The sequence below is a fragment of the Microcebus murinus genome, chromosome 14, assembly GCF_040939455.1.
Source record: "Microcebus murinus isolate Inina chromosome 14, M.murinus_Inina_mat1.0, whole genome shotgun sequence".
NCBI classification, from domain to species: domain Eukaryota; kingdom Metazoa; phylum Chordata; class Mammalia; order Primates; family Cheirogaleidae; genus Microcebus; species Microcebus murinus.
Window position 1 is genome coordinate 55232316 of NC_134117.1, and position 26949 is coordinate 55259264.

General features: G+C 37.2%; 1 protein-coding gene across 5 annotated transcripts in view; it reads left to right on the top strand.

Moving 5' to 3' along the window:
- The first annotated feature begins 51 nt into the window (after positions 1–51).
- Positions 52–26949, top strand: part of FAM149B1 (family with sequence similarity 149 member B1) — a 54029-nt gene continuing 27131 nt past the window's right edge. For 3 of the 5 annotated variants that reach the window (XM_020280428.2, XM_076010092.1, XM_076010089.1), the window contains exons 1-6: positions 52–275; positions 6315–6419; positions 7769–7898; positions 13723–13865; positions 15401–15514; positions 22163–22324. In XM_020280428.2, coding sequence (XP_020136017.1) covers positions 229–275; positions 6315–6419; positions 7769–7898; positions 13723–13865; positions 15401–15514; positions 22163–22324 — 701 coding nt within the window. In that variant the 5' untranslated portion in view covers positions 52–228. Of the gene's footprint in view, positions 276–5663; positions 6146–6314; positions 6420–7768; positions 7899–12788; positions 12897–13722; positions 13866–15400; positions 15515–22162; positions 22325–26949 lie in introns of those variants that run through there. The other 2 variants (XM_076010090.1, XM_076010091.1) reach the window with 2 other exon arrangements.

Genomic DNA, 26949 nt, shown 5'->3' on the forward strand with positions numbered 1-26949 from the left:
TGGGTGCCCAAGTGTCTTCGTCACTTCCGCCCCCGTGCGGAAGCTGGGAGGTCGGAGGACTGGGGAGGCGGGATCAAGGGGCGGTGGCAGTCCGGAATCTAGGCGACGGGGCGAGACGGGGCCGGTAGGTGGCAGGAGTGGGCCGGGCCAGAGCCGGCGGAAGGGCCAGGCCCGGAGGCCCCCACCCTGGCGTGCCCGCCCTGGCCGCGGCTGAGGAGGAGGAGGAGGATGATCTCCAGATACACTCGGAAGGCCGTGCCACAGAACTTGGAGCTGTGAGTGGACTGCTCTGCCACCCCAGCCGGGCCGGGGGAGGCTGAGGCGGGCCGCGGGCTCTCTGGGGACCCTCCTTGACCAGTCCTTCGCTCCTTTTCTTTCCCAGGGTTGGGAAGAGAAGTTTTTCTTCGGAATTCACTCCTCTCGGCCCTGCTGGATGCTGCCCCATGTCCCTCCATCTCCAGCCGAGGGCGTGTCACCTGTGCTATCCTAGGACTTTGCCTCTTGGGCTGTAATTCCTGAACGCAGACACTGGGTCTCTTAGAGCCTTTGTAATTTCCGCAGTGCTTCGGGCCCCACTGTCAAGGGCCTTTAACAACTAGAGAAGTTATTAATAGCCCAGTGCTACAATAAAGTTGAATACATCTAGTGCCACACACTGTGCAAAGCTATCCTATTATTTTGCACATTTTATGGATAAAGATTTCAAGCTTGGCCGGGCGCGGTGGCTCACGCCTGTAATCTAACACTCTAGGAGGCCCAGGCGGGCGTATTGCTCAAGATCAGAAGTTCAAAACCAGCCTGAGCAAGAGGGAGAGCCCATCTCTACTATAAAATAGAAATTAATTGGCCAACTAATATGTATAGAAAAAACTAGCCGGGCATGGTGCTGCATGTCTGTAGTCCCAGCTACTCGTGAGGCTGAGGCAGAAGGATCACTTGAGCCCAGAAGTTTGAGGTTGCTGTGAGCTAGGCTGATGCCACGGCACTCTAGCCCGGGCAACAGAGTGAGACTCTGTCTCAAAAATAAATAAATAAATTAAAAAAAAAAAGGATTTCAAACTTAAAGATTACAGCATGGCAAAGATCCACATACATTCCCCAAAGTTGGTGGAGCTGAGAGGTACAAACCTGGTGTCGATCTGATTCTGAAGTCTGTGGTCATAACCATTACACATACAGCCTCCCCAACTCTGCAATTAAGCATCAGAATCCATAAGGGCCAGTTTTGCTTTTGAGATTTAGAGAGCAAATATTTCTGGCTTAAAGACCCACCTCCTACTCCTAGTGAAGTGGTGTTTCACTTTAGCAAGTTAATGATAATGTCTTACATTTATTAATGCTTTACACTTTCAAAAGGACTTTCACTTTTTGATCATTATAACAACTCTGTAAGATGGGTATGATTATCTTCAGTTTTTCAGAAGAGGAAATTATATCAGAAATGTTACATATTTTAAGATTAAATAGCCAGTACAGTCAGGATTCTGCTTGGGGTTTTTGAAACCAAGTCCCAGAGTTTTTTGGGTTTTTTTTTTTTTTTGCCTTCACTGAGCTATATAATTTTAGCAACTATATATTTATTAATTAAATATTAACTATAATAGTAAGCATGATATTTTGAGTCACACTGGGGTTTCTGGCTAGGCTTTTTTCCAGTCATATGACTTTTAGGTAAAATTACTAAGTCTCAGAGCCTTCATTTCTGTAATATAGGAATAAGACCTAAAAGCATATCTAAAGTGATGGCATAGGGTGTGACACATAGTAGTTCCTCAGTAAATGGTATTTTCTTTGTCCCTTCCCACTTTTACTTGGTATAATAGACATACAAAGAAAATAAGTCTCAAATCTCTTCTCTCTTTTTAGAAGCTTATTATCTATTAAGGAATAGGATATCCACATGGTAGTAATTCAGATAATAAATTATTTAGGAACTAGGAAGAAGAAACTGTTATTTCTCCATCAAGTGAATGTGGTTTACATTAAAATAATCTGTTTTTATAATTCTGACCATTCTGAGAGCAAAAAAATCTTGTATGGAAAAATGCTGATAGGCAGTTATTTGGCCAGAATTATTGACCCACCATAGTTACACTACTTGTGTTTTATTTGATTCCTCCTAAAGATTACTCTCCCAAAAGATGATTCTCTAGCTGGAGCCAGGATGAAGTGAATAATGAAGATAATGAAAATAAAATGTATCTAAATGACAGTAAATTAAAAGCAATTTTTACTTTAGATGTTATTATTTATAATCTACTCTAAAATAGTAACTTCAGTTTTCTCCCTAACAGTTATAAATTATAGATGCTGAAAAGAGTTTGGAAAAAGAGCGATTTACAACACTCAGCTTAACATTTTTTAATGAAAAATCTTAAACATAAATGTATAGAGAATAGCATAATGAACTACCCATTGCCCCACATTCAACAGTTATCAAAATTTTAATATATATGCTTCATCTGTCTTCTTTATCTTTTTTTCTTGTCCTCTCTGTGCCTCTCTGAAATAAGGAAAGCAGGCCAGGCATGGTGGCTCATGCCAATAATCCCAGCACTTTGGGAGGGTAAGGTAGGATGATCACTTGAGGCCAGGAGTTCAAGACCAACCTGGGCAACATAGTGAGACACCATCTCTACAAAAAATAGAAAAATTAGCTGGGCATGGTGGCGTGTGCCTGTAGTCTCAGCTACTGAGGAGGCTGAGGCAGGAGGATCACTTGAACCTAGGAGTCTGAGGTTGCAGTGAGTTATGATCAGGCCATTGCACTCTAGCCCAGGCAGCAGAGTGAGACCCTGTCAAAAAAGAGAAAAAAATAAAAAGAAGGAAAGCAAAACCCCAGACACTATCATTTTATCCCTACATCCATCATTATACATCTCTAAAAATTAATGACATTTTCTTATGTAATCACAATGTTATTATCGAATTTAATATTTCTTTGTTATCTTTTTTTTTTTTTTTTTTTTTTCAACTTTTCTTTTTTTGCTTCTGTGAAAAGTTGGATCTTTGTTATCTAATTGTCACTTCATAGTCAGATTTCCCTGCCAGACTAAAAAATATCTTAAGTCTCTATTTTGTGGCTGGGATCCATATTTCTTATTCCTACCACTTTCTTTTCTTTTCTTTCCTTTCCTTTCTTTTCCTTCCCTTTCTTTTTTCCTTTTTCCTTGTTTATGAGACAGAGTCTCACTCTGTTGCCTGGGCTAGAGTGACGTGGCGTCAGTCAGCCTAGCTCACAGCAACCTCAAACTCCTGGGCTCGAGCAATTCTTCTGCCTCAGCCTCCCGGGTAGCTGGGACTATAGGCATGTGCCACCATGCTTAGCTAATTTTTTCTATATATTTTTAGTTGTCTGACTAATTTCTTTCTATTTTTAGTAGAGACGGGGCCTCTCTCTTGCTCAGGCTGATCTGGAACTCCTGACCTCGAGCGATCCTCCCACCTGGGCCTCCCAGAGTGCTAGAATTACAGGCGTGAGCCACCACGCCCGGCTCCTACCACTTTCTTAAAGACAAGCTCTTTGTTGTAGGATCACTAAATGAAAGAAGTACAGATAGCTCTGCACAAATCCATCTCCACCATTAGAAAAATAAAGTGAAAGCTCCCCTGACAGGGCTATTGGTTTTATCTTTATGTCCAAAAATGGTACAATTCACCAAAATCTCAAACTCTTCATTTCCTCTGAGAGCCAGACTACTTAGATTTGAATCCTGGCTCTGTCACTTACTAACCATATGACCTTAAATAGTATTCTTAATCCCTCCGTGCCTTAGTTTCCTTTCTTGTGAAATAAGAGTATTAGAGATTTATGATATACATTTGCATATTAAAGGGTCTGAGAAGACCTCTTGTAAAGAAACCTGTGTAAATTTGTTTAACCTATCATGTTTCTTAAATTTATTTGAATACAGGTTTTTGTGGGAAAGGAAAGTCTATTGTAGATGTTCAAGGACTGGAACATGTAATAATTGACCCCATAGTTTATTCCAGTGCACGTGTTAAACTCTCCAGAGCAGCAGTGTTCAATAGAAATATGATATAAGCCACATATGCAATTTTAAATTTTCAGCTGGTCACATAAAAAAACAGGTGAAATTATATTTTTGCCTTTTTATTTTGAAATAATTATAGACTCACGGGAAGTTACAGAAATAGTACATAGGGCCTTATGAACCTTTTACCCATGTTCCCTTAATGATGACATCTCAGGTAACTATGGTATAATTTCAGAGCCAGGAAACTGACATTGGTGCGATACTGTTAACTAGACTACCTTATTTATTTTTTACCAGTTTTTATATCCCCTTCTGTGTGTGTATGTGTGTACATAGTTCTGTATGATTTGGTTACATTTGTAGATTGGTGTAACTACCAGTATTGTCAAGATAGTTTTATTGCCACTAAGGAACTTCCTTGTGTATCCCTTTACAGTTATATCTTCGCCTGTCTCCATCCCCTGGCAGCAACTGATCTATTCTTCACCTCTATAGTTTTGTCATTTGTCAATGTTATATAAATGGAATCATATACAGTTGACCTTGAACAATGCAGGAATTAGGGGCACCAACCCCCTGTATAGTCAAAACTCCATGTGTACTTTTGACTCCCCCAAAACTTAACTACTAATAGCCTACTGTTGACTGGAAGCCTTACCAATAACATAAACTGTGCATTAACACATAAATAGACTAGTATTTACATATATTTTATGCATTCATGACATATAACTTTTTCTTAATTTTTTCAATATTTCTAGGCTACGTGAGTTTTTCAAATTGTAAATCTCCAAAAAGTTTTCTAATATATTTATTGAAAAAAATCCATGTATAAGCAGACCTGCACAGTTCAAATTTGTGTTGTTCAGGGTCAACTGTAGTATATAACCTTTTTTGATTGGCTTTGGCTTTTTTCTCTGAACATGATGCTCTTGAGATCCATCTAAGGTGTTGCATGTATCAACCATTCATTTCTTTTTATTGCTGAATAATATTTCATTGTGTGGATACCCACACATTGAAGGACATTTGAGTTGTTTTCAGTTCTTTTTCAATTATAAATAAAGCTACTATGAACATTTGTATACAGATTTTTGTGTGAATATAAGTTTTCATTTCTCTAGGCTCAATGCCCAAGAGTACTACTGCTAGATCTTTGGTAAATGCATGTGTTTAGTTTTATTAGAAACTATCAAACTATTTCAGAGTGGCTGTACCATTTGACATTCACACCAGAAATGTATGAGTCTTCCAGTTTTCTCCACATCCTTGGCTGCATTTGGTGTTAGCATTATTATTTTTTAAAATTCTTTATTCTATTTGAGACAGAGTGTCTGTTGCCTGTCTGGGCAAGAGTGCACTGGTGTCAGCCTAGTTCAGCAATCTCAAACTCCTGGACTAAAGTGTTCCTCCTGCCTCAGCCTCCCAGGTATCTGGAACTATAGGTGTGCACCACCACACCTGGCTAATTTTTTCTATTTTTAGTAGAGATGAGGTCTCACTCTTGCTCAGGCTGGTCTCAAACTACTGAGCTCAATTGATCCTCTAGCCTCGGTCTCCCAGAGCACTAGGATTATAGGGGTGATCCACCATGCCCGGTATAGCACTATTTCTTATTTTAGCTATACTAATAGGTGTGTGGTGATGTCTTACTGTATCTTCAATTTGCAGTGAAAATAATTTTAAGAATATAATTTGTTTAACCTAATATATCCAAAATATTATCATTTTAATATATGGTCAGGATAATATAATTAATGAGATATTACACAGTCTTCTTGTACTAAGACTTTGAAATCCAATGTGTTTTACACTTAAAACAGAATCAATTCCTACTAGCCACATTGTTGTTGGTTTTTTTTGGTAATGTGGACACTTTATTTTTGAGTTAGGGCTTCAGTCTGTTGCCCAGACTGGAGTGCAGTGGCACCATCATACCTGACAATAACCGTGAACTCCTGGGCTCAAGTGATCCTCCTGCCCCAGCCTCCTGAGTAGCTGGGACTACAGGTGTTACGCAACCAAACCCAGCTATATTTTTTCATTTTTTAGAGACTGAGTCTCGCAACGTTGCCCAGGCTGGTTTCCAACTCCTGTCCTCAAACTGTCCTTCTTCCTTGGCCTCCCAAAGTGCTGGGATTACTGGGGTAAGTCACTGTGTTTGGCCACTAGCCACATTTTAATTGCTAGTGGCTACCATAACAGTGAAGTTCCAAAGCAGCAGGAAGTATTAATAGGTGACTATCTTCTAGATCTAGTTGCTGAAAGGTACATATTTTCTTTATAGGAAATAGAACTTTGTCTTATTTTTCACAGGAAAAGAATAACAAAACATGCTCTTAATGATCATCCCCCTCCAGAGCAGCTGGATGAAATTTCCTCCACCAGTGACAACCATGAAAAAGACACAAGTTCCCAAAGGTAATAACACAAAGTATTCTTGTTTACTTATTGCATTTGCTAATGGCAGAAGTTTTGGATTTTGGTTTAGGATTGGTATTAAACCTGTGCTAATGAAATGAAATAAGAATTTTTTATCACGTTTCAGCACCATTCAGTTGTCATGCTGAAACAACTAATGACAACAACATCATACTTATTTTCCTAACCTCTGAGAAATGGTATTATGAAGGAGTTAAGAACAGGGACTCAGGAAGAGTCTGACATCTGATTTTTGATCCTGGTCCTGCCACTTATTAGCTGAGTAACATTAGGCAAGTTACTTACCTGATAACAGTATCTCTTATAGGGGTATTGTGAATATTAATAAGATATAGTATATAAAATTTGGCACAATGCTTAGTATATAGTAAATGCTGAGTAAATAATAGCTAAAGTTATTATTTTAAGAAATAGTCTTCTCTCTGTTCTTCAGAAGACTGTTCTTCAGTCTCTCAGAACTTCAAAGAGGGTTCTGAGAATCAATGTATTCTCATAGAAAAATTATATAATCATAAAACCTATTTTTAAAACCTGAAACTAGGCCGGGCGCTGTGGCTCACGCCTGTAATCCTAGCTCTTGGGAGGCCGAGGCGGGCGGATTGCTCAAGGTCAGGAGTTCAAAACCAGCCTGAGCAAGAGCGAGACCCCGTCTCTACTATAAAAACAGAAAGAAATTAATTGGCCAACTGATATATATATAAAAAAAAAAAATTAGCCGGGCATAGTGGCACATGCCTGTAGTCCCAGCTACCCGGGAGGCTGAGGCAGAAGGATCACTCGAGCCCAGGAGTTTGAGGTTGCTGTGAGCTAGGCTGACACCACGGCACTCACTCTAGCCTGGACAACAAAGTGAGACTCTGTCTCAAAAAAAAAAAAAAAAAAAACCTGAAACTAAACCTCAGATTCTTTGTTTTTCAAATGGAGTTAATTGTATTCTACATTACCAGGTTGTTACAAAGAGGAAATGAGATTAATATCTTTAAAAATGGTTGGTAAACTGTGAAAGTGCCATATAAGTTCAGATATTAGTGTTAATATTTCTGTAATGTCTTTCGTTGTCAAGAGTATATGTTATAGATGGATGTTAAAGTATTCATTGTAAACTATGATTAGAATTATTTGGATTGGTTGCTACTAATTCTATAGAAATTAGGTAGGACTTTTTCATGATGCTTGAATTTCAAGTTCTTCCTTTATTTTTGCCTCTGTGGATATATTTGTACACATGGTTATCACCTGGTAAGTTGCTGAATAGTTAATGCTACAGAACCTTGAGGAAATATGAGAATTTTTCTGTTTTCTCTCCTCCTCCCAAACTGTGCATTTAGTGAATCTGACATCACACGAGACTCGCCTTTTACATCAGCCGACACTGGGAATTCAAGGTCTGCTTTTCCAAGTTATACAGGCACAGGGATTTCTACTGAAGGCAGCTCGGACTTCTCCTGGGGATATGGTGTGAGTTGTATGTTATTGATCTGATGGAATGCTTGGGAGACAATTCTTAGAGTTAGGATTTGTCAGTATATTTCATTCCTTCACTCCCCTGCGTTGTTGCTTTACATTTTAATGCTTACATGTACCACACTTTATAATAGTTGTAAAGAAGCATCAATCATCATCTTCTTTCAGTATTTGCTTTGTTTTATGGACATAGTATTAAATAGTTGAACCTTAAAGATGCTTATGTTAAATTTACAGTTGCAGATTAGCATGGATCTGGTCTCTGGATTTATTCCTTTTTTTTTTTTGAGTCAGAGTCTCACTCTCTTGCCTGGGCTAGAGTGCTATGACATCAGCCTAGCTCACAGCAACCTCAAACCCCTGGGCTTAAGTGATCCTACTGCCTCAGCCTCCCGAGTAGCTGGGACTACAGGCATGTGCCACCATGCCCGGCTAATTTTTTCTATATATTTTTAGTTGGCCAATTAATTTCTTTCTATGTTTAGTAGAGATGGGGTCTCACTTTTGCTCAGGCTGGTTTTGAACTCCTGACCTTGAGCGATCTGCCCGCCTCAGCCTCCCAGATGGAGTTATTCCTTTTGTCATTCTCAGTCTACTAATGTGCATCTCCACCACTAATGTTACCTTGCCGTTCAAAATGTTTTTGAAATTTTAGTGTTAAGCCATTATAGGCTGGGAAAATGTTTATATTTTTAAATGAAAACAAACAAGTTAAAAAAATATATATAGTGTCATTCTAATTTTTTATATATATATTTGCATATATATGCATACATTTTGCATATATATGTTTGTGTATGTATGTGTATATATGTATACACACAAACATATGTATGGAAAAAGAACTGAAGATATTTACCCAAAATGTTATTTTGTCATTATTTATTAATGATGATATAGTGATTTTTATTTATTTATTTATTTATTTTTGGCTAGCTCCCATTATAAAATACTATTTTTAAAAGACCAACAATCTTTTTTTTTGAGACAGAGTCTTGCTCTGTCACCCTGGGTAGAGTTCAATGGCATCATCGTAGCTCACTGCAACCTCAAACTCCTGGGCTCAAGCAATCCTCTTGCCTCAGCCTCCCAAGTAGCTGGGAATACAGGTGCATGCCATGGCACCTAGCTAATTTTTCTATTTTTAGTAGAGACAGGGGTCTCACTCTTGCTCAGGCTGGTCTGGAACTCCTAAGCTCAAGCGACCCTCCCACCTCGACCCCCAGAGTGCTTGGATTACAGGTGTGACCCAAAGCACCCAAGACCAACAGTCTTAAAAAAACTAAAAGACAAGTCTTATTCATAATTTTACCACCATGCAATAGGTATTTTTATTTTTATATCTTTTTTCAATCTGTATTTAATTTGGCCTAGTTGTAATCATGGTGTACATATAATATTATGCTCTATTTTTTTACTTAATATCATTTTATAAGCACTTTTCCACATTTCTGACTTTATACAGCATTATTGTTAGCAACCTGATTTCTTTACAGAAAGCCTGCTGATTGTTAAAACCTTTTATTATTACATGACTTATTTTCCAGTTACTTTGGAATATATATATACTTTACTTACATAGTTGTATGATATGTGTACATACTATTTTGTGGTCTACTTTTTTCATTTACTGTTATTGCATATAGACATTTTCTTTTACTACCTCCATACCTGTCAATCTGAATAGTTATATATTTCCTGTGCTAAGATTTGGAGCTTTCCCTTATTATCTTTTTTTTTTTAGAGACAGAGTCTCACTTTGTTGCCCAGGCTAGAGTGCCGTGGCATCAGCCTAGTTCACAGCAACCTCAAACTCCTGGGCTCAAGTGATCCTACTGCCTCAGCCTCCTGAGTAGCTGGGACTACAGGCATGTGCCACCATGCCTGGCTAATTTTTTGTATATATATTTTTAGTTGATCAATTAATTTCTTTCTATTTTTAGTAGAGACAGGGTCTCGCTCAGGCTGGTTTTGAACTCCTGACCTTGAGCAATCTGCCTGCCTCAGCCTCCCAGAGTGCTAGGATTACAGGCCACCACGCCCGGCCCTTATTATCTAATAGTTGAGTTTTCACTTTTTTTCATTCATTCAACAAATATTTATTGAACATGTTTGTTGTTATTATACTTGGCCCTAGAAATATGGGATGAGTGAGACTTAAATGATTCAATAGTCTAATGGGAGATTGAAGGAGACTGACAAAAGCAAATAAAATACAAAAGGATATAAATGCGCCCTAAGGAAGATGACAGGGTGCTGAAATAGAACATTATAGGGGATTCACTTTAGATAGGGTTAGCAGGTAGGGTAGATTTGAGACTTGAAGAGCTATCCATGTGAGGAGTGAGGAAAGCTTTCCAGACAGGTAACCAGCAGCATATGCAAAAGCCTCTAGGAGGAGAAGAGCTTCATGTTTCTAAAGGAAAGTAGAGTGTGTTCTTGGTACTGAAAAAAGATCAGTGAGGTTGGAGGATGGTGAACCAGGGGCAAAAAACACAAATGAGAACTAGATCATGTAGGGCCTTGCAGGCCATGATAAAGAATTTACATTTTTATGCAAATTGTCCATCAGTAAAAAAGAAAATAAAAATAATTTATGTTTTATTCTAAGAGAATTAATTAATTAATTTGATGCCTTATCAGGAGGATTTAGTGTACTAACTATATATTTCCATCAGTTTGCTCTATATTGTGATTAGTATCTCTTTATAAGTTATAAATGTCACATAGATGTTTCCATTCCCTTGCTTTGTTTTTTATATTTATTGTCTAACAGATTTTTTGTTTAATATTCAAATATAACCATCTTGCCTGGTGCAGGGGCTCATGCCTATAGTCCTAACATTTTGGAGGCAAAAGGTGGGAGAATCACTTAAGGTCAGGGATTTGAGACAAGCCTGAGCAACATAGCGAGACCCTAACTCTACAAAAAATAAAAAAAATTAGCCAGACATGGTGGGGCAGCTGTGTAGTGCCAGCTACTCGGGAGGCTGAGGCAGGAGGATCACTTGAGCCTAGAAGTTTGAGGTTGCAGTGAGCTATGATGATGCCACTGCACTCTAGCCCTCTAGCCCCAGTAATAGATCAAGACTTTGTTTCTAAAATTAATTAATTAATTAATTAAGAAAAGTGTAGAGGATATCGCCAGGTATTGTACTAAGCACTTTATATACAAGTTTTAATCATTTTTTTATCTTAACTGAACTTGAATTCTAGTTAAGTGTAGTCATTTATTCAGATCTTATTTGAGTCCTCATTATCATTTTATTATTTTCTGTAACAAGAGAGTTCAAGTTAAATAGGTGTTAAAACTGAATTTCATTATAAATTTTACTTATTTTTGAACTGTTTTAGTGTTTTTGTACTATCACTGGTATATAGGAATATAGTCTCCTCCCAATTTAATTAATGGCCTACTACTTTGCTAAATATATTTATTATTTTTAATCATTCTGGGTTTATATCCTTAGGTTTATTTCTTTCAAAATATTATTTTAAATTTAAAGTTAACATAATGGTGTGAAGGAACTCTTTCCTTTTTATTCTAATTATATATCTATTATTTAAATTTTACAGCCAATAATAAAAACAGCTAATTTTGTCCTATTTTAATTTTATGTACTTTGAGTTGATTTTGTTTTTGTTTTTTAATAAGATTCATTCTATAAATACAAAGCTGGATCAATATCTGCAAATTTATTAATATAATTAATATCAGTGACTTAAATGAAACATATGATTAAACCAAGAGATGCTAATAAGGTATTTGATAAAGTACCATTTCTTATCAAAATTCTCAATAAGATAAGAGAAGGAAACCCTTGAAGCTTGATGAAACTATTTACCAATTAAATAGCAAATATAAATTGCAAAATACTAAAAACTATTAAAATCAAAATAGGAACCATATAGGAATTTTATATCAGCCAATTTCACTGATTCCTTTGCTAACTTTGTACATTTTATTTATATTATTTTTACATAAAGGTTGTCATTATACACCCTGTTCAGTGCCATTATTTTTGCTTAACAATATATTTTGAAGAATATCCATATTATAAAAACTTGTTCTTTAATGACTATATTGTCATCGCTAATACAAAAGGAATATGCTGCATTTTTAACCCTGCACATATATTATTTTACATAAATTTGAGTATACGTAAATATAAGTTTGTGAGGTAGACTCACTGGTCAAAAGATATGTGTTTTTGTAATTTTGAAAGCTGTTGCCAAATTGACCTCTGTAGAAGTTATTCCAATCTGCAGTCCCACCAGGAATGTATGGAAGGGCCTGTTTTCTTGCACTCTTGGCCAAAACAGTGAATTATCAAGGGGTGTGAAGAGAAATGTTCTATACCAGGAAGGGAATGATAGTTCCTTAGCTGAATACATTTGTCAAAATCTCATTGTGCTGTACACTTAAAATGTGTCTTTTATTTTATGTAAATTATTAGTTGATTAAAAAATTTAAAATCCTAAAGGAGTTAAAGGACAAGATAGTTAAAAGACAGGATATAGGTATATATCTATTAAAATTATTAGAGTTTTTAAAACAAAGTAGGTAAAGATTTTAATTTAAGAACAGGCAGATATGAAGAACCACTTACAAATCTTGGAAATGAGTAGTGTTTAAAGTATCACAATAGATAAGGTAAATTGGACCCAGTGAAATAGAATACTAGTGAATTGAATCATAGAACTAAGAAAATCACCTACAACCAGAGAGGTAAAGACAGAATTTGAGGAGTAGTTAGGAGACATGGAAGATGGATTAAGAAACTGCAATGTATTTCTAAAAGAAGTTTTAGAAAGAGAATGGGAAAGAGGCAATATTCAAATAAATAATCACTGATTTCCATTTTTTTTTTTTTTTTTTTTTAGAATTGAAGACAGACATGTTGAAAAAGTATATCAAGTGAAGGACAATTTTTTTTTTTGAGACAGGGTCTTGTGATGTTGCCCAGGCTGAAGTGCAGTGGCTATTTACAGGTGCGATTATAATGTGCTACAGTCTTGACCCCTGGGCTCCAGTGATTCTCCTGCCTCAGCCTCCCCAGTAGCTAGGACTACTCAGAGTTCTGTCACTGTGCCCAGTTTTGGACAAATTTTTTAAGAAAACACTCCTATGTAGGTAGATATAATTTTTACTGGGTAGAGGCTGATTTTCATTCTTAGGGTGAAAATACATAGTTTTCATCTTACACTTTTATTAAAAGAAGGTATCACCTTTCTTCCACTGGAGTGTAAAAGGGTATGTAATATAGATGCAGTATGTAGGCAGTGAATCTGATAACACGATCAGATTTGCATTGTATAGCCATCCCTCTGACTGCTCCTAAAGGATGAATTATAAGGGGCAAGGATATAACACAAATTGTCAAGTGAAAGATGTAGAATACAAAGTAATATATAAAGGAATGTCTGTCTACCTTTTGCTCTAAAAATTATTGGAACCAAGCAACTATCTACTGAAATTAGCAGTCGTTACCTTTGAGTGGTTGAATTATAGGTAATTTTATTTTTTTCCTTTATACTCTTCTGTATTTTTCAAAATGTTCACGGTAAAAAAATTATATGAATAAAATGTTACTTTTCAAAAATAGATATTTCTGTAAATTTTCTTTAAATATGAAAAAGAAGACATCTGAAAATTCTGAAATATGAAAGCTCACTAGCTTTTCTTTCATGGAAACACAACATTATTTTAAATAGACTAAATATTTAAAACAAAAAAGAACTTAGTGCTTTCAGTCTTTATAATTTTAAACAGAGATTAAAACTCACCTAAATATTTTGGGGGGATATTTTCTTCTAGGAACTTGATCAAAATGCCACTGAAAAAGTCCAGGCAATGTTCACAGCCATTGATGAGCTCTTATATGAGCAGAAGTTGAGTGTGCACACAAAGATTCTTCAAGTAGAGTGCCAACAGTGGACAACTAGCTTTCCTCACCTCAGGTATTGAAGCCTTACAGTTGACTTATATTCATGACTAATACTAAAATTTAAAAAGTGGATTTTCAAAAAAGCTTGCATTCTGAAACATTTGTGGGCATGGTTTTAATGAATCATGTGGTGTAAATCCTCAGCTGAGAAAAACATCAAGCTGGTGGAAGTTTCTTAGAGTTTCTATAAGTTACAATATGTCATCCTAATGGAGCAAAATGATTCCTATACGAGTAGCTGAGGTCTAAGTATTCTGGTTGTCCAAAGACCCTTTCTTTTGAACAAGATGGTTAGACAATGTATTTGTTTACACTGTTGTCTACAATTAAATTCTTTTATATACTTGAAAACAGACATAGGCTATTCAGGATCTTCCCACAGAAACCACAATAGTATCACTTACTTAAAATTCATAAAGCTTCATGTTCTTAAGAATATAATTCATGGTTTTCACTGATTTGTCTGGGCCTTCATCCTATTTTGGCTGATGTAATGAGGATTATGATAGAGGATGAAAGGTAAATTATAAACATTTGCTCAGTTTCTTTGGATTTTTTGAACTCCTGGGCTATAGCTTTATCTTTTCCATCTCTATTCTATAGAAGAGAGATATACCTTTAGTAAGGCTCTGGATTCACTGTTTTTCTCAAGAATTATTCTGTCTTTTTTTTTTTTTTCCCATGGAGAACCCACAGTTCAGTTTTATTCAGAGCAAAGAAAAAATAAACATTTGATTGTACTAGAAGAAAGTCAGCCATAGCTTTGGGATCTGTACTCAAAGTACACATGCAATGAGGACTACATTCTATTAATACAATTGATTTGCTGCTGCATTTGTCTGTTTGTCTAATATTAACACTTCTTTTTTTTTTTCTTTCTTTTTTTGAGACAGAGTCTCACTCCGTTGCCTGGGCTAGAGTGCCGTGGCGTCAGCCTAGCTCACAGCAACCTCAAACTTTTGGGCTCAAGTGATCCTACTGCCTCAGCCTCCCAAGTAGCTGGGACTACAGGCATGTGCCACCATACCCGGCTAAGTTTTTTACATAAATATTTTTTAGTTGTCCAGCTAATTTCTTTCTATTTTTTTTAGTAAAGAGGGTGTCTTGCTCTTGCTCAGGATGGTCTTGAACTCCTGAGCTCAAACCATCCTCCCGTCTCGGCCTCCCAGAGTGCTAGAATTACAGGCGTGGGCCACCATGCCCGGCCTAATATTAACACTTATAAACAGCATTGCAACTAGTATTTGAAACAACCTTATAGTGTCAGGCACAACATTTCACTCTCTTCACATCACTGATTCTCTTTGTGTACCTGGGCTTCCTCCCCTTCAGTAAAGTTGTTTTTTATATTGAAGGTCTTGCAAATCTCCTCATGAATTTTCCCCTTGATCATATTGGCAGTAGTTCAAGAATCATTGTTAATCTGTATGCGACTAAGTGTGTATGAACTTCCATATAAAGCCATAAAATCTGGTCCAGAAATATCTAGATTTTATATGTTTGCCAGATGAAGATGCTTAATTTTGTCTCTGTTTTATTATTTTGAAGGATTCTAGGTAGGCAGATAATTGCTCCAAGTGAAGATTATGGATTGTATCCTAGATCCCCTTCTGTTTCAGCTTCATATGAAGCAACCCTGTCTCAAGAAAGAGATTCTACTATGTAAGTATTCTATTATGTATTTCAGTATCCTAATATGTGAATTATATCCTATCAGTTTTATTAAGGGATTAAAATACTTCTAACTTAATTGGTATTTAGTAAAGCACAGAAAATTCTGTAAGATTAGCCATAGTCTTTGTGTATATTGAAAAAATTTTATATAATTTTTTTGTTCAAAAAAGTAAGACATTTCCACAAGTGTATTAGTCTGTTTTCTGTTGCTTATAATACCTGAAACTGGATAATTTATAAGGAAAAGGAATTTATTTCTTACAGTTCTGTAGGCTGAGAAATCTGAAGTTGAGGGGCAGTGTCTGGTGAGAACCATCTTGCTGGTGGGGACTCTTTACAGACTCCGAGGTGGCACAGCAAATCACACGGCGAAGGGCTGAGAGTGCTAATGTGCTTTTTAAAAAAAATTTTAACTTTTTATTTCAGCATATTACGGGGGTACAAATGTTAAGGTGACATATATTGCCTTTGCCCCACCCGAATCAGGGCCTCAAGCGTATCCATCCCCCAAATAGTGCACACCATATCCATTAGGTGTGAATATAACCATCCCCTCTCCCCTCCTCCCCCCCTCCCACCTGCGGGACACCCAAAAAATATTACTACTATATGTGCACATAAGTGTTGATCAGTTAATACCAATTTGATGGTGAGTACATGTGGTGCTTGTTTTTCCATTCTTGTGATACTTCACTTAGTAGAATGGGTTCCAGCTCCATCCAGGATAATACAAGAGGTGCTAGATCACCACTGTTTTTTATGGCTGAGTAGAACTTCATGGTATACATATTTTATTAATCCACTTATGTATTGATGGGCACTTGGGTTGTTTCCCAATTTGTTTCACAATTTGCAATTGTAAATTGTGCTGCTATAAACATTCTAGTGCAGATGTCCTTTTTATATATGTCTTTTTTTCCTTTGGGTAGATGCCGAGTAATGAGATTGCTGGATCAAATGGTAGTTCTACTTTTAGCTCTTTGAGGTATCACCATACTACTTTCCACAGAGTTTGTACTAGTTTGCAGTCCCATGAATAGTGTATAAGTGTTCCTGTCTCTCTGCACCCACGCTAACATTTATTGTTTTGGAACTAATGTGTTAACTCAGGTCTCTTTCCTCTTATAAAGCTACCACTTTCTCTCCCATGATAACCCATTCATCAATAAATGGATTTCTCCATTCATGAGGGCAGAGCCCCCATGATCCAATCACCTCCTAAAGGCCTCATCTCAATTCTCCACATTAAATCAAATTTAAGAAATAATTCAGGCTGGGCACAGTGGCTTATGCCTATAATACTATCACTTTGGGAGGCTGAGGCAGGAGGACTGCTTGAGGCCAGGAATTCAAGACTAGTCTGAGCAAGAGCGAGTTGCCATCTCTATAAAAAAAATAGAAAAATTAGCTGAGCATGGTGGCGTGCTCCTGTAGTCCCAGCCACTTGGGTGGCTGAGGCAGGAAGATTGCTTGAGTCTAGGAGTTTGAGGCTGCAGTGAGCTACGATGATGCCACTGCACTCTAGCTGGGGTGACAGAGCAAGACCATGTCTCAAAAAAAAAAAAAAACAAAAGAAAAACTCAGTGTTGATCCTTTTTGTGTCTCACTTAAAACCTTTCAGTAGCTTCCCATTGAATTTAAGATAAAAATCTAAAATTATATCTTCAGCTGGCCCCTGCCTACTTCTCTATTATGTGTCACTCTTTCTCTCATTCATTAATTCTTCCAACACTGGCTTTCCTTCAGATCTCAAACGTACTAAACTAGGTATTTGGTTCAGTTCTTGGGGAGTTCTTAGGCCAGAGGAAGGAGGTACAATAATCAACACAATAATATAGTATCTTCCCCTTTGTATCTCTAATACCTAGCACAGTGCCTGGAACATGGTTAGCATTCAACTTTCTTTTTTCTTTTCTTTTTTACTAAATAAAAGCATACCATATTTACATGATACACAAAATGAATTAATGTATAAATTGAAATTATGGTTGCAAAACAGAGTTCTCAATCAAAACAAATATTAGTGTCTAGGTCAAAATGAAATTCTAGGAACTTAAAACAACAGAAGATGGGCTGAGTACAGTGGCTTATGCCTGTAATCCTATCATTTTGGAAGGCTAAGGCAGGAGGATCACTTGAACCAAGGAGTTTGAGACCAGCCTGGGCAACATAGCAAGATGCTGTCTCTATGAAAAAACAACACACACATACACACACCATAGAAGATGGTTAGAATTACTATCTTGTATTTTGTTGCAGCTTTAGGGGAAATGGGAACATTTTTCCTTCTCTTCTGGCTCCAAATTTTTTTCTTTTTTCTTTTATTTTGAGACAGTCTCACTCTGTCACCCCAACGAGAGTATATATTTTCCAGATGCTAGGCAGGAAGGAGAGCTCTTGGCCACTTGTTCCTCCCAGCCACCCTGGAGGGCCTTGCAGTGAGTGATCACCTCCATTAAAGATACAGAAGTCTACCCCCTAAGGCAGGGGTCCTCAAACTTTTTAAATAGGGGGCCAGTTCACTGTCCCTCAGACCATTGGAGGGCTAGACTATAGTTTAAAAAAAACTATGAACAAATTCTTATGCACACTGCACATATCTTATTTTGAAGTCAAAAAACAAACAGGCAAAAACACCCGCATGTGGCCCACGGGCTGTAGTTTGAGGACGCCTGGAGGCCTACACCTCCTAAGGCCTACACCTGGAGGGGCTGGTTCCAAATTAAACTCATCATATAAATAAGAAACCTAGCAAAGTCATTTTATCCTCTCTGCATGTGGAAGAAGAATAAAGTGCCAATGATTTTTTTCTCTCACAAGAAAACAGAGCTCAATTTAAATTTTTTTTTTTTTTTTTTTTTTTTTTTTTTGAGACAGAGTCTAGCTTTCTTGCCTAGGCTAGAGTGAGTGCCGTGGCGTCAGCCTAGCTCACAGCAACCTCAAACTCCTGGGCTCAAGCCATCCTCCTGCCTCAGCCTCCCAAGTAGCTGGGACTACAGGCACAAGCCACCATGCCCGGCTGATTTTTATATATATATATATATTAGTTGGCCAATTAATTTCTTTCTATTTTTATGGTAGAGACGGGGTCTCGCTCAGGCTCAGGCTGGTTTTGAACTCCTGACCTTGAGCAATCCACCCGCCTCGGCCTCCCAGAGTGCTAGGATTACAGGCGTGAGCCACCGCGCCCGGCCTAAATATTTTTTTTTTTTTGAGAGACAAGAGTCTCACTTTGTTGCCCAAGCTAGAGTGAGTGCCGTGGCATTAGCCTAGCTCACAGCAACCTCAAACTCCTGGGCTCAAGCAGTCCTCCTGCTTCAGCTTCCCAAGGGATTACAGGCATGAGCCACCATGCCCGGCTAATTTTTTCTCTCTATATTAGTTGGCCAATTAATTTCTTTCTATTTATAGTAGAGACGGGGTCTTGCTCTTGCTCAGGCTGGTTTCCAACTCCTGACCTCAAGCAATCCACCCGTCTCGGCCTCCCAGAGTGCTAGCACTACAGGCGTGAGCCACTGCACCCAGCCTAATTTAAATATTACTACCAGGGCAACACATTATTAGATAAGACCACTGTTATTATTCCTTTTTACTTTCTGTTTTTTTTTTTTTTTAAGAGGATAAGATCTTGCTATGTTGCCCAGGTTGGCCTCCACGTCAACCTCCTGGCTGGCTCAAGTGATCATCCTCCTGCCTCAGTCTCCTGTGTAGTTGGGCCTACAGTGTGTGCCACTGCACCTGGCTTCTTATTTTATTAAGTAAAAGACTTAGAGGCATTTTAGAAGTTAAAGGTTATTTTCAGACATAGTAATCTCCAAAGTCCCATAATTTAAAAGATTCCTTTGTTAGAAATAACATTCGCAAAGATAGGTTTATGGTTAGAATTACTACCTTGTTTTTTGGGGGAAATGGGAACATTCTTCCTTCTCTTCTGGCTCAAAAAAATTTTTTTTTTTTGTCTTTTAGTTTGAGACAGTCTCACTGTGTCACTCTGACTAGAGTACTGTGGCATGATCACAGCTTACTGCAACCTCAAATTCCTGGGCTCAAGCAATCCTCCTACCTCAGCCTCCCATCAAATTTATTTTATTAGCAGTTAGAAAAGCCTATTTATTTTTTCAAAGCAAAGAATTCCATTAGTTATCACTGATTAAAACTATGATTGGTTATTAATATAAATGGAATAATACAGTAGCATAGTAACATAGAATGCTGAGTATGCAGTGTTTGACAGCTTTGAATTTTATCATTTTATGTTTTAAGAAGCCCTACTATCACCACTATTTTATAAAAGAAAAGAAATATTAACACAAAAAGCATGAAGTTCATAATATCAAAATAAGGAGAATCTTTTTCAAGAAAGGATATTTGGCAATATTACTGGGGATTGTCCTTATTTTGCTAATTTTGATGTAGGTCAGTAAAAATTTTATCATAGATTGGCATAAATCTGTTGACTGGAATTTTGGAACCACTGTCTTAGAATTTCAGAACAGAGACTTAAAAGAACCTTAAGTCTCAGATTTAAAGACTTTCATAAGTATCAATACTAGATGGTTTAGATGTGTTGGATCTCCAAACTGATTCTCTCATCTCTTGCCATCTCTCCATTTCGATGCCTCTTGTGCCATGATCCAGGCTCCTCTCTGCTTGCCAGCTATTGGTCCATCTTTTTTTTTTTTTTTTTTTTTTTTTTGAGACAGAGTCTCGCTTTCTTGCCTAGGCTAGAGTGAGTGCCGTGGCATCAGCTTAGCTCACAGCAACCTCAAACTCCTGGGCTCAAGTGATCCTCCTGCCTCAGCCTCCCGAGTAGCTGGGACTACAGGCACAAGCCACCATGCCCGGCTGATTTTTATATTATATATATTAGTTGGCCAATTAATTTCTTTCTATTTTTATGGTAGAGACGGGGTCTCGCTTAGGCTGGTTTTGAACTCCTGACCTTGAGCAATCCGCCCGCCTCGGCCTCCCAGAGTGCTAGGATTACAGGCGTGAGCCACCGCTCCCGGCCTATTGGTCCATCTTTTGCAGAAGTCTCCTAATCACATTATCCTCTTCACTACCCAAAGCAAGGATCTCACCACTCCTCTTCTTTAAAACTTTCCATTGCTGTAAATTAGCCAAGTTAATACACAGAATACTTCATAGTCTGGCCTCACCATAGTTTTCCAACCACATCCTGTGACCCCCTACACTTTGTTTAATGGCTTAAATAGAGTTTGTTTCTTTTTATGTAAAAGAAGTGTGGAGGAAAACAATCTAAAGTGGTAGCATGGTATTTTTGGGGACCGAGACTCTTTTCATCTTTCTGCTCTACCATGCTAGCCCATGTTCTCTCTGAAGTTTTTTTCATGGTCTAAGGTGGCTGATAGAGCTCCAAATATGACATTCACTTTATAGGTAGCAGAAAGAAGGAAAGGCAGAAGGGCAAAAAGGTACTCCTTGCAACCAAGCCAGTTCCCTTTAAATGGCCTTCCCAGAATCTCATGCATTAATTCTGCTCATGTCTCGTTGATTTTATCTGGCTGTAATGTAGCCAGGAAATGTAGTCTTTGAGGTGGGTGTATTGTTTTCCTGAGTTAAATTGGAATGATTTTACTAGGAAAGAAGGGAACAATGGATATTGAGGGGCATCTAGCATTCTCTGCTACTTATTATACGGTTTTTGTGAAATTACACATATTGTAATCTTTTTATACTTAACATTTTATTGTGGACATCTTCCATTTTCTCCAACATTAACTTAATGACCTCTTAGTATTATCTTGCATGAATTACCATTATTTAAGCAACCCATACCCAAATTCTCTATTTTGAAACAGTTTGGCTAGTTTTTATTTTTGGCAATAATAAACAATTCTGTGATGATCATTCTTATAGCTAAATCTTATAGGTCATATCCTTAAAGGAAATTTCTACAAATGAAACCATTGAATCAAAAGGTATATTTAAGGCTTTTAGTTCATATTTCCCAAATGCCTTTGAATAAGATTTTCCCACTGGCTTTGTTGAAAAGTACCATGGGTTTATTCTTTTTTCTTCATTAAAAAAATAATTAAGGCACAAAAAGTATAAAGATTAATATAAAGCATAAATTGGTTATATTTAATATTTGGTTAAACTGAGAGCCATTTTAAAATATTATATTGCTCAGATTTGATTGCCTTTCTTCAAAGTAAACCTGCTGAAATGAATGAGTCATTACATATTTATTGAATGCTGGGTAGGAAGAAATTAAATATTAATAAGATAAGATTCCTGCCTTTAAGAAGCATGCATTTTGAGCAATGATGGAGTTACTGAAATAAGCATATAATCTCCTGAGGTACCTTAAAGATGTAATTATGAATGTGAATATTCTCAGATTTTTAAAAGCTTATTTTATACCTATAGCTGTTTCCATCTGAAACAATAACAAGGAGTATCAGATAGTGCATAGTGCACCTAGGTAGAATAGGTCTATGGCCAGAATTTAATCTTCCTGTTCTGAGGAATGATAGGTTATTAAAGGCTTAGAATAGTCCAGGAAGGTATTGCCAGGGCAAGGGGGATCTGAGCCAAAACTCATGTGACTGTTGCCATGAAAACGGTTTATATTGTACATAATTAATGTTTGCTTCTTTTTTCCTGTCCCAGATTTGGTATAAGAGGAAAGAAGTTACACTTTTCATCTTATGCTCATAAAGCATTTTCCATTGCCAAATCCCCCAGCTTGTGTTCTATGGAAAGAGAAGAGGAAGGCTGTATAATTTCGGAAGGAATAATTGAGGAATACCTAGCATTTGATCACACAGATATGTGAGTACTATGTCTTTTAAGCTTTTTACTATTTTATGTACTAATATCTGTTTTTTGCAAACTATGCTGCCATAATTAGATCTATGCTAGTTTCTGTTTTTTATTTTCAGGTATTTCCTTTTCAGGTATCCAGAGTTCATATTCTTAGTTATTGCTCCCACATACCAGACTTTCTTGTGTATTTGATTGTTTCACACATCATTTGCCTCTTTCTGAGATTAGAGATTTTCAAATAAGTTAATTTTTTTCCACATAGTTTGATTTTATCCTTTTGCAAATTACCACGATTGGAAACTCTGAACCTTTTAAAATAGCATTTGAAAAGGTGTGAACTTTGTTGACATAAATCCCATTTGAAAAAGATGTACAGTTTATTTAAAACCGTATTCTTGGCACAAGAATAATAATAATTATTATTATAATTAATAATGCTTAATTATATCGATTCTTATTATATTGTAACAATAGTCCTATGACATAGGTATAACTTACCTTCTTTATAGGATAGGTGAGAATCAGAGTGATTAAATGATTTGTCTAAAATAAAGCATACTCTTCTAAGCCATTAAAAGTTCCAGAATTGATGATCATAGCAGCATATCTGAAAACAAGAATTTCATTTTAGGCCATGAGGCTGTAGTTAGGTCTAGTTAGTATTGTGTCACATGATTCTGGGCTTCTCTTTTTCCTGTTATATTTCTTTCTTTCTTTCTTTCTTTTTTTTTTTTTTTGAGACAGAGTCTCACTCTCTTGCCTGGGCTAGAGTGCTATGGCATCAGCCTAGTTCACAGCAACCTCAAACTGCTGGACTCAACCAATCCTCCTGCCTCAGCCTACCAAGTAGCTGGGACTACAGGCATGCGCCACCATGCCCGGCTAATTTTTTCTATATAATTTTAGTTGTCCAGCTAATTTCTTTCTATTTTTAGTAGAGACGGGGTCTCGCTCTTACTCAGGTTGGTCTTGAACTCCTGAGCTCAAACCATCCTCCCGTCTCAGCCTCCAAAAGTGCTAGGATTACAGGCGTGAGCCACTGCATCCGGTCTTCTCATTACATTTCTTGCTGAGCCATGTTCAAAGTGCACACAGCGCTAGTGCCAGCTAAACACAAGCCAGGTTTCCATACATAACACTACTGAGCTAGAATGGTAAGTAGATTCTTTTGGTTTTCCATAGACTGCTCCGTTCCCCTTCACTTCTCCTGGCCTATGTCAAAATGTTTCTATCTTCTTTTCTTCCTGAAATCAAACATCTTCTCCCTTGGTTTAAGTTTATAAAAAATAAAGCTGATTTAACTAATTTAAAATGTGATATAAATGGCTGATAGGTATCCCCAGGGCATTTCTTTCCCTTTTTCTGACAGTCAGTCCAAATGAATTTTCAGGTAATACAGGGAAGATTTTTAGAAAGGTTTGGTGGCTCACACCTATAGTCCCAGCAACTCAGGAGGCTGAGGCATGAGGATCACTTGAGCGCAGGAGTTCAAGGCTACAGTGAGCTGTGATCACGCCATTGTACTCTAGTCTGGGCAACAGAGTAAGACACCATCTCTAAGAAAGAAAGAGAGAGACAGAGAAGGGGATTGGAGGGAGAGAGAGAATGAGAAAGAAAGAAAGGGAGGAAGGAAGGCAGCCCTTCCCTTTAGAGATATCACCAAGATATCTTGTAAAATGACAGAGTAATTGGACCTTTAGAATTTTCCTAATTGAAAAGACTGAAGGTTGAGAAATAAAACACCTATAGTAAATTAGAGTATACAATAATTTCAGCAAATGATTGTGGTGCAAATGAAAAGAAATTTGGAAAAAAAATAAGCTTCCTAACTTATTCTTTTCATAAAAATAAACTTCAGGCCACCATGTGGTGGCTCACACCTATAATCCCAGCACTTTGGGAGGCCAATGTGGGAGGATTGCTTGAGGCCAGGAGTTCAAAACCAGCCTGGTCAATAGTGTCCCTACAAAAAATTTTTGAAAACTTAGTTGGTTGTGGTGGTGCATGTCTGTAGTCCCAGCTACTGGGGAGGTGAGACAGGAGGATTGCTTTAGCCCAGTAGTTCAAACAGGCTACAGTGAGCTATGATCGCACCACTGCATTCCAGACTGGGCAACGGAGAGAGACCCTATCTCAAAAAAAGTTAAAAAAAAAATTTCACATGTATAAAAAATTTAAATGGGACAAATGAAATCATACAAGTTTAGAAGAAAAGAAAAATGGAAGACTTTTGTAAAAAATAATAATTTGGGAATAGAGAAGGCCTTTTAAACCATAAGACAAAACCTACAAGTCATATAAAAAATTCTTAACTACATAAGATGAAATTTCTATATGGAAAAACTCATAAAGTCAAAAAGCAAATGAAAACTAGGCAAAAATATTTGCAGTTTATTCATAGACAAAAAATTGCTTTCCTTAATATGTACATCAATAAGGAAAAAAAGACTAGGGATCAAATGTACATCTACATTTAGTTCTTTGAGGACATGAACAGTTCACATAAACAGAAAAAGGATTTTAAACATAAGAAATAAAATTCAACCTCATTTGTAATTAAAGATGCAAATTAAAATTATAACATGATACTTTGTCAGATTGGTAGAGAACAAAAGATAAATATTTTGGTAATTCCTTTTTTTTTTCTGAGAAAGTCTTGCTGTGTTGCCCCGGGTAGAATACAGTGGCGTCATCATAGTTCACAGCAACCTCAAACTCCTAGGCTCAAGTGATCCTCTTGCCTCAGCCTCCCAAGTAGCTGGGACTACAGGCATGCACCACTATGCCCAGCTTATTTTTTTATTATTTTATTTTTTAGCAGAAATGGGGTTTCGCTCTTGCTCAGGCTAGTCTTGAAATCCTGAGCTCAAGGGATCCTCTTGCCTCAGCTTCCCAGAGTGCTAGGATTACAGGCGTGAGCCGCCCTGCCCATCCAGAAGTTTGATAATTCTTTAAGTAGGTAAACAGGCATATTCTTTTACTATTGGACCATATGACCTCTTTAGAGAAAATTGGGCAATATCTTTCAAATTGAAATGTATATGCCCATTAACTCAAGAAGTCTATTTATAAGAATTTATCCTACAGACATTTATCCCTATGAAGCCAAAGAACAAGGATATTAATTACAGTATTCACTATAAGAGCAAAATATTAGTTGATCAATAAGGGACTAGTTAGGCATATGGTATATCAAATAGAATACTCAGCAGCTATTTTTTTAAGAGGCAGATTGATATGTATTGATAGGAATCAAGGCCAACATGCATTGTTAAATAAAGAACAAAGTGCAATACAGTATATAACACAACTATTTCTCTAGAACAATGTAGAACATATGCTTCTGGTGACGGGAATTGGGGGACAGAGATGTAGGAGACTTCTTTTTTAGTAGACATCCTGTACAATTTGAATTTTTTTCATCACATGAATGTATTTCTTCTAAAAAGAAACATAAATTTAAATACAATTAATATTAATCAGCTTATTCCTCCACCTAATGCCAGGCCAAGTTTTCCTTGGGAAGGCAGAGAAGAGAGTCTGTAGCTTTCCTGTATAAGCCTCTTTGCAACCTTCTTTTTTAGATTTTATTTAATTGATTTATTTTTTATTCTAATAGATTTAGGGGGTACAAGTTGAATTCCATTATATGAATATATTGCATAGTGGTGAAGTCTGGGCTTTTGGTGTACCCATCATCTGAGTAGTGTACATTGTACTTTGCTCAGGTACTGCCATAGGTAATTTTTCATCCTTTACCCTCTTCTACCTCCCCCCTTGTGAGTCACCAATGTCCATTATACCACTCTGTTTGCCTTTGTATAGTATAGTTTAGCTTCCACTTAGAAGTGAGAACGTGCGGCATTTATTTTTTTGTTCCTGAGTTACTTCACTTAGGATGATAGCCTCCAGTTCCATCCAAGTTGCTGCAAAAGGCATTATTTCATTCTTTCCTATGACTGAGTAGTACTCTATGGTATATATTTAATACATACCACATTTTCTTAATCCACTTACCGATTGATGGGCATTTAGGTTGATTCCATATCTTTGTGATTGTGAATTGTGCTACAATAAACATACAGGTACAGGTGTGTTTATTTTTATTTTTATTTAAATAGGGTCTTACTCTGTTGCCTAGGTTAGAGTGCAGTGGTGTTACCATAGCTCACTGCAACTTCAAACTCCTGGGCTCAAGCAATCCTCCTACCTCAGCCTTCCAAGTAGCTGTAGTGCACTACCACACCCGGCTAATTTTTTATTTTTATTTTTTGTAGAGACGGGGTCTTGCTATATTGCTCAGGCTGGTCTCAAACTCCTGGCCTCTAGTGATCCTCCTGCCTCAGCCTCCCAAAGTGCTAGGATTACAGGTGTGAGCCACCATGCCCAGCCCAGGTATCTTTTTGATATAATGACTTATTTTCCTCTAGATAGATACCAGTGGTAGGATTGTGGGAACGAAAAATGGTAGATCTATGTTTAGTTCTTTGAGAAATCTCCATACTGATTTCCATAGACATTATGCTAATTTACATTCCCACCAACAGTGTATAAATGTTCCCTTTCACCACATCCATGACAACATCTATTGTTTTTTGTCTTTTTAACAATACTTACTGGAATTAAGTATT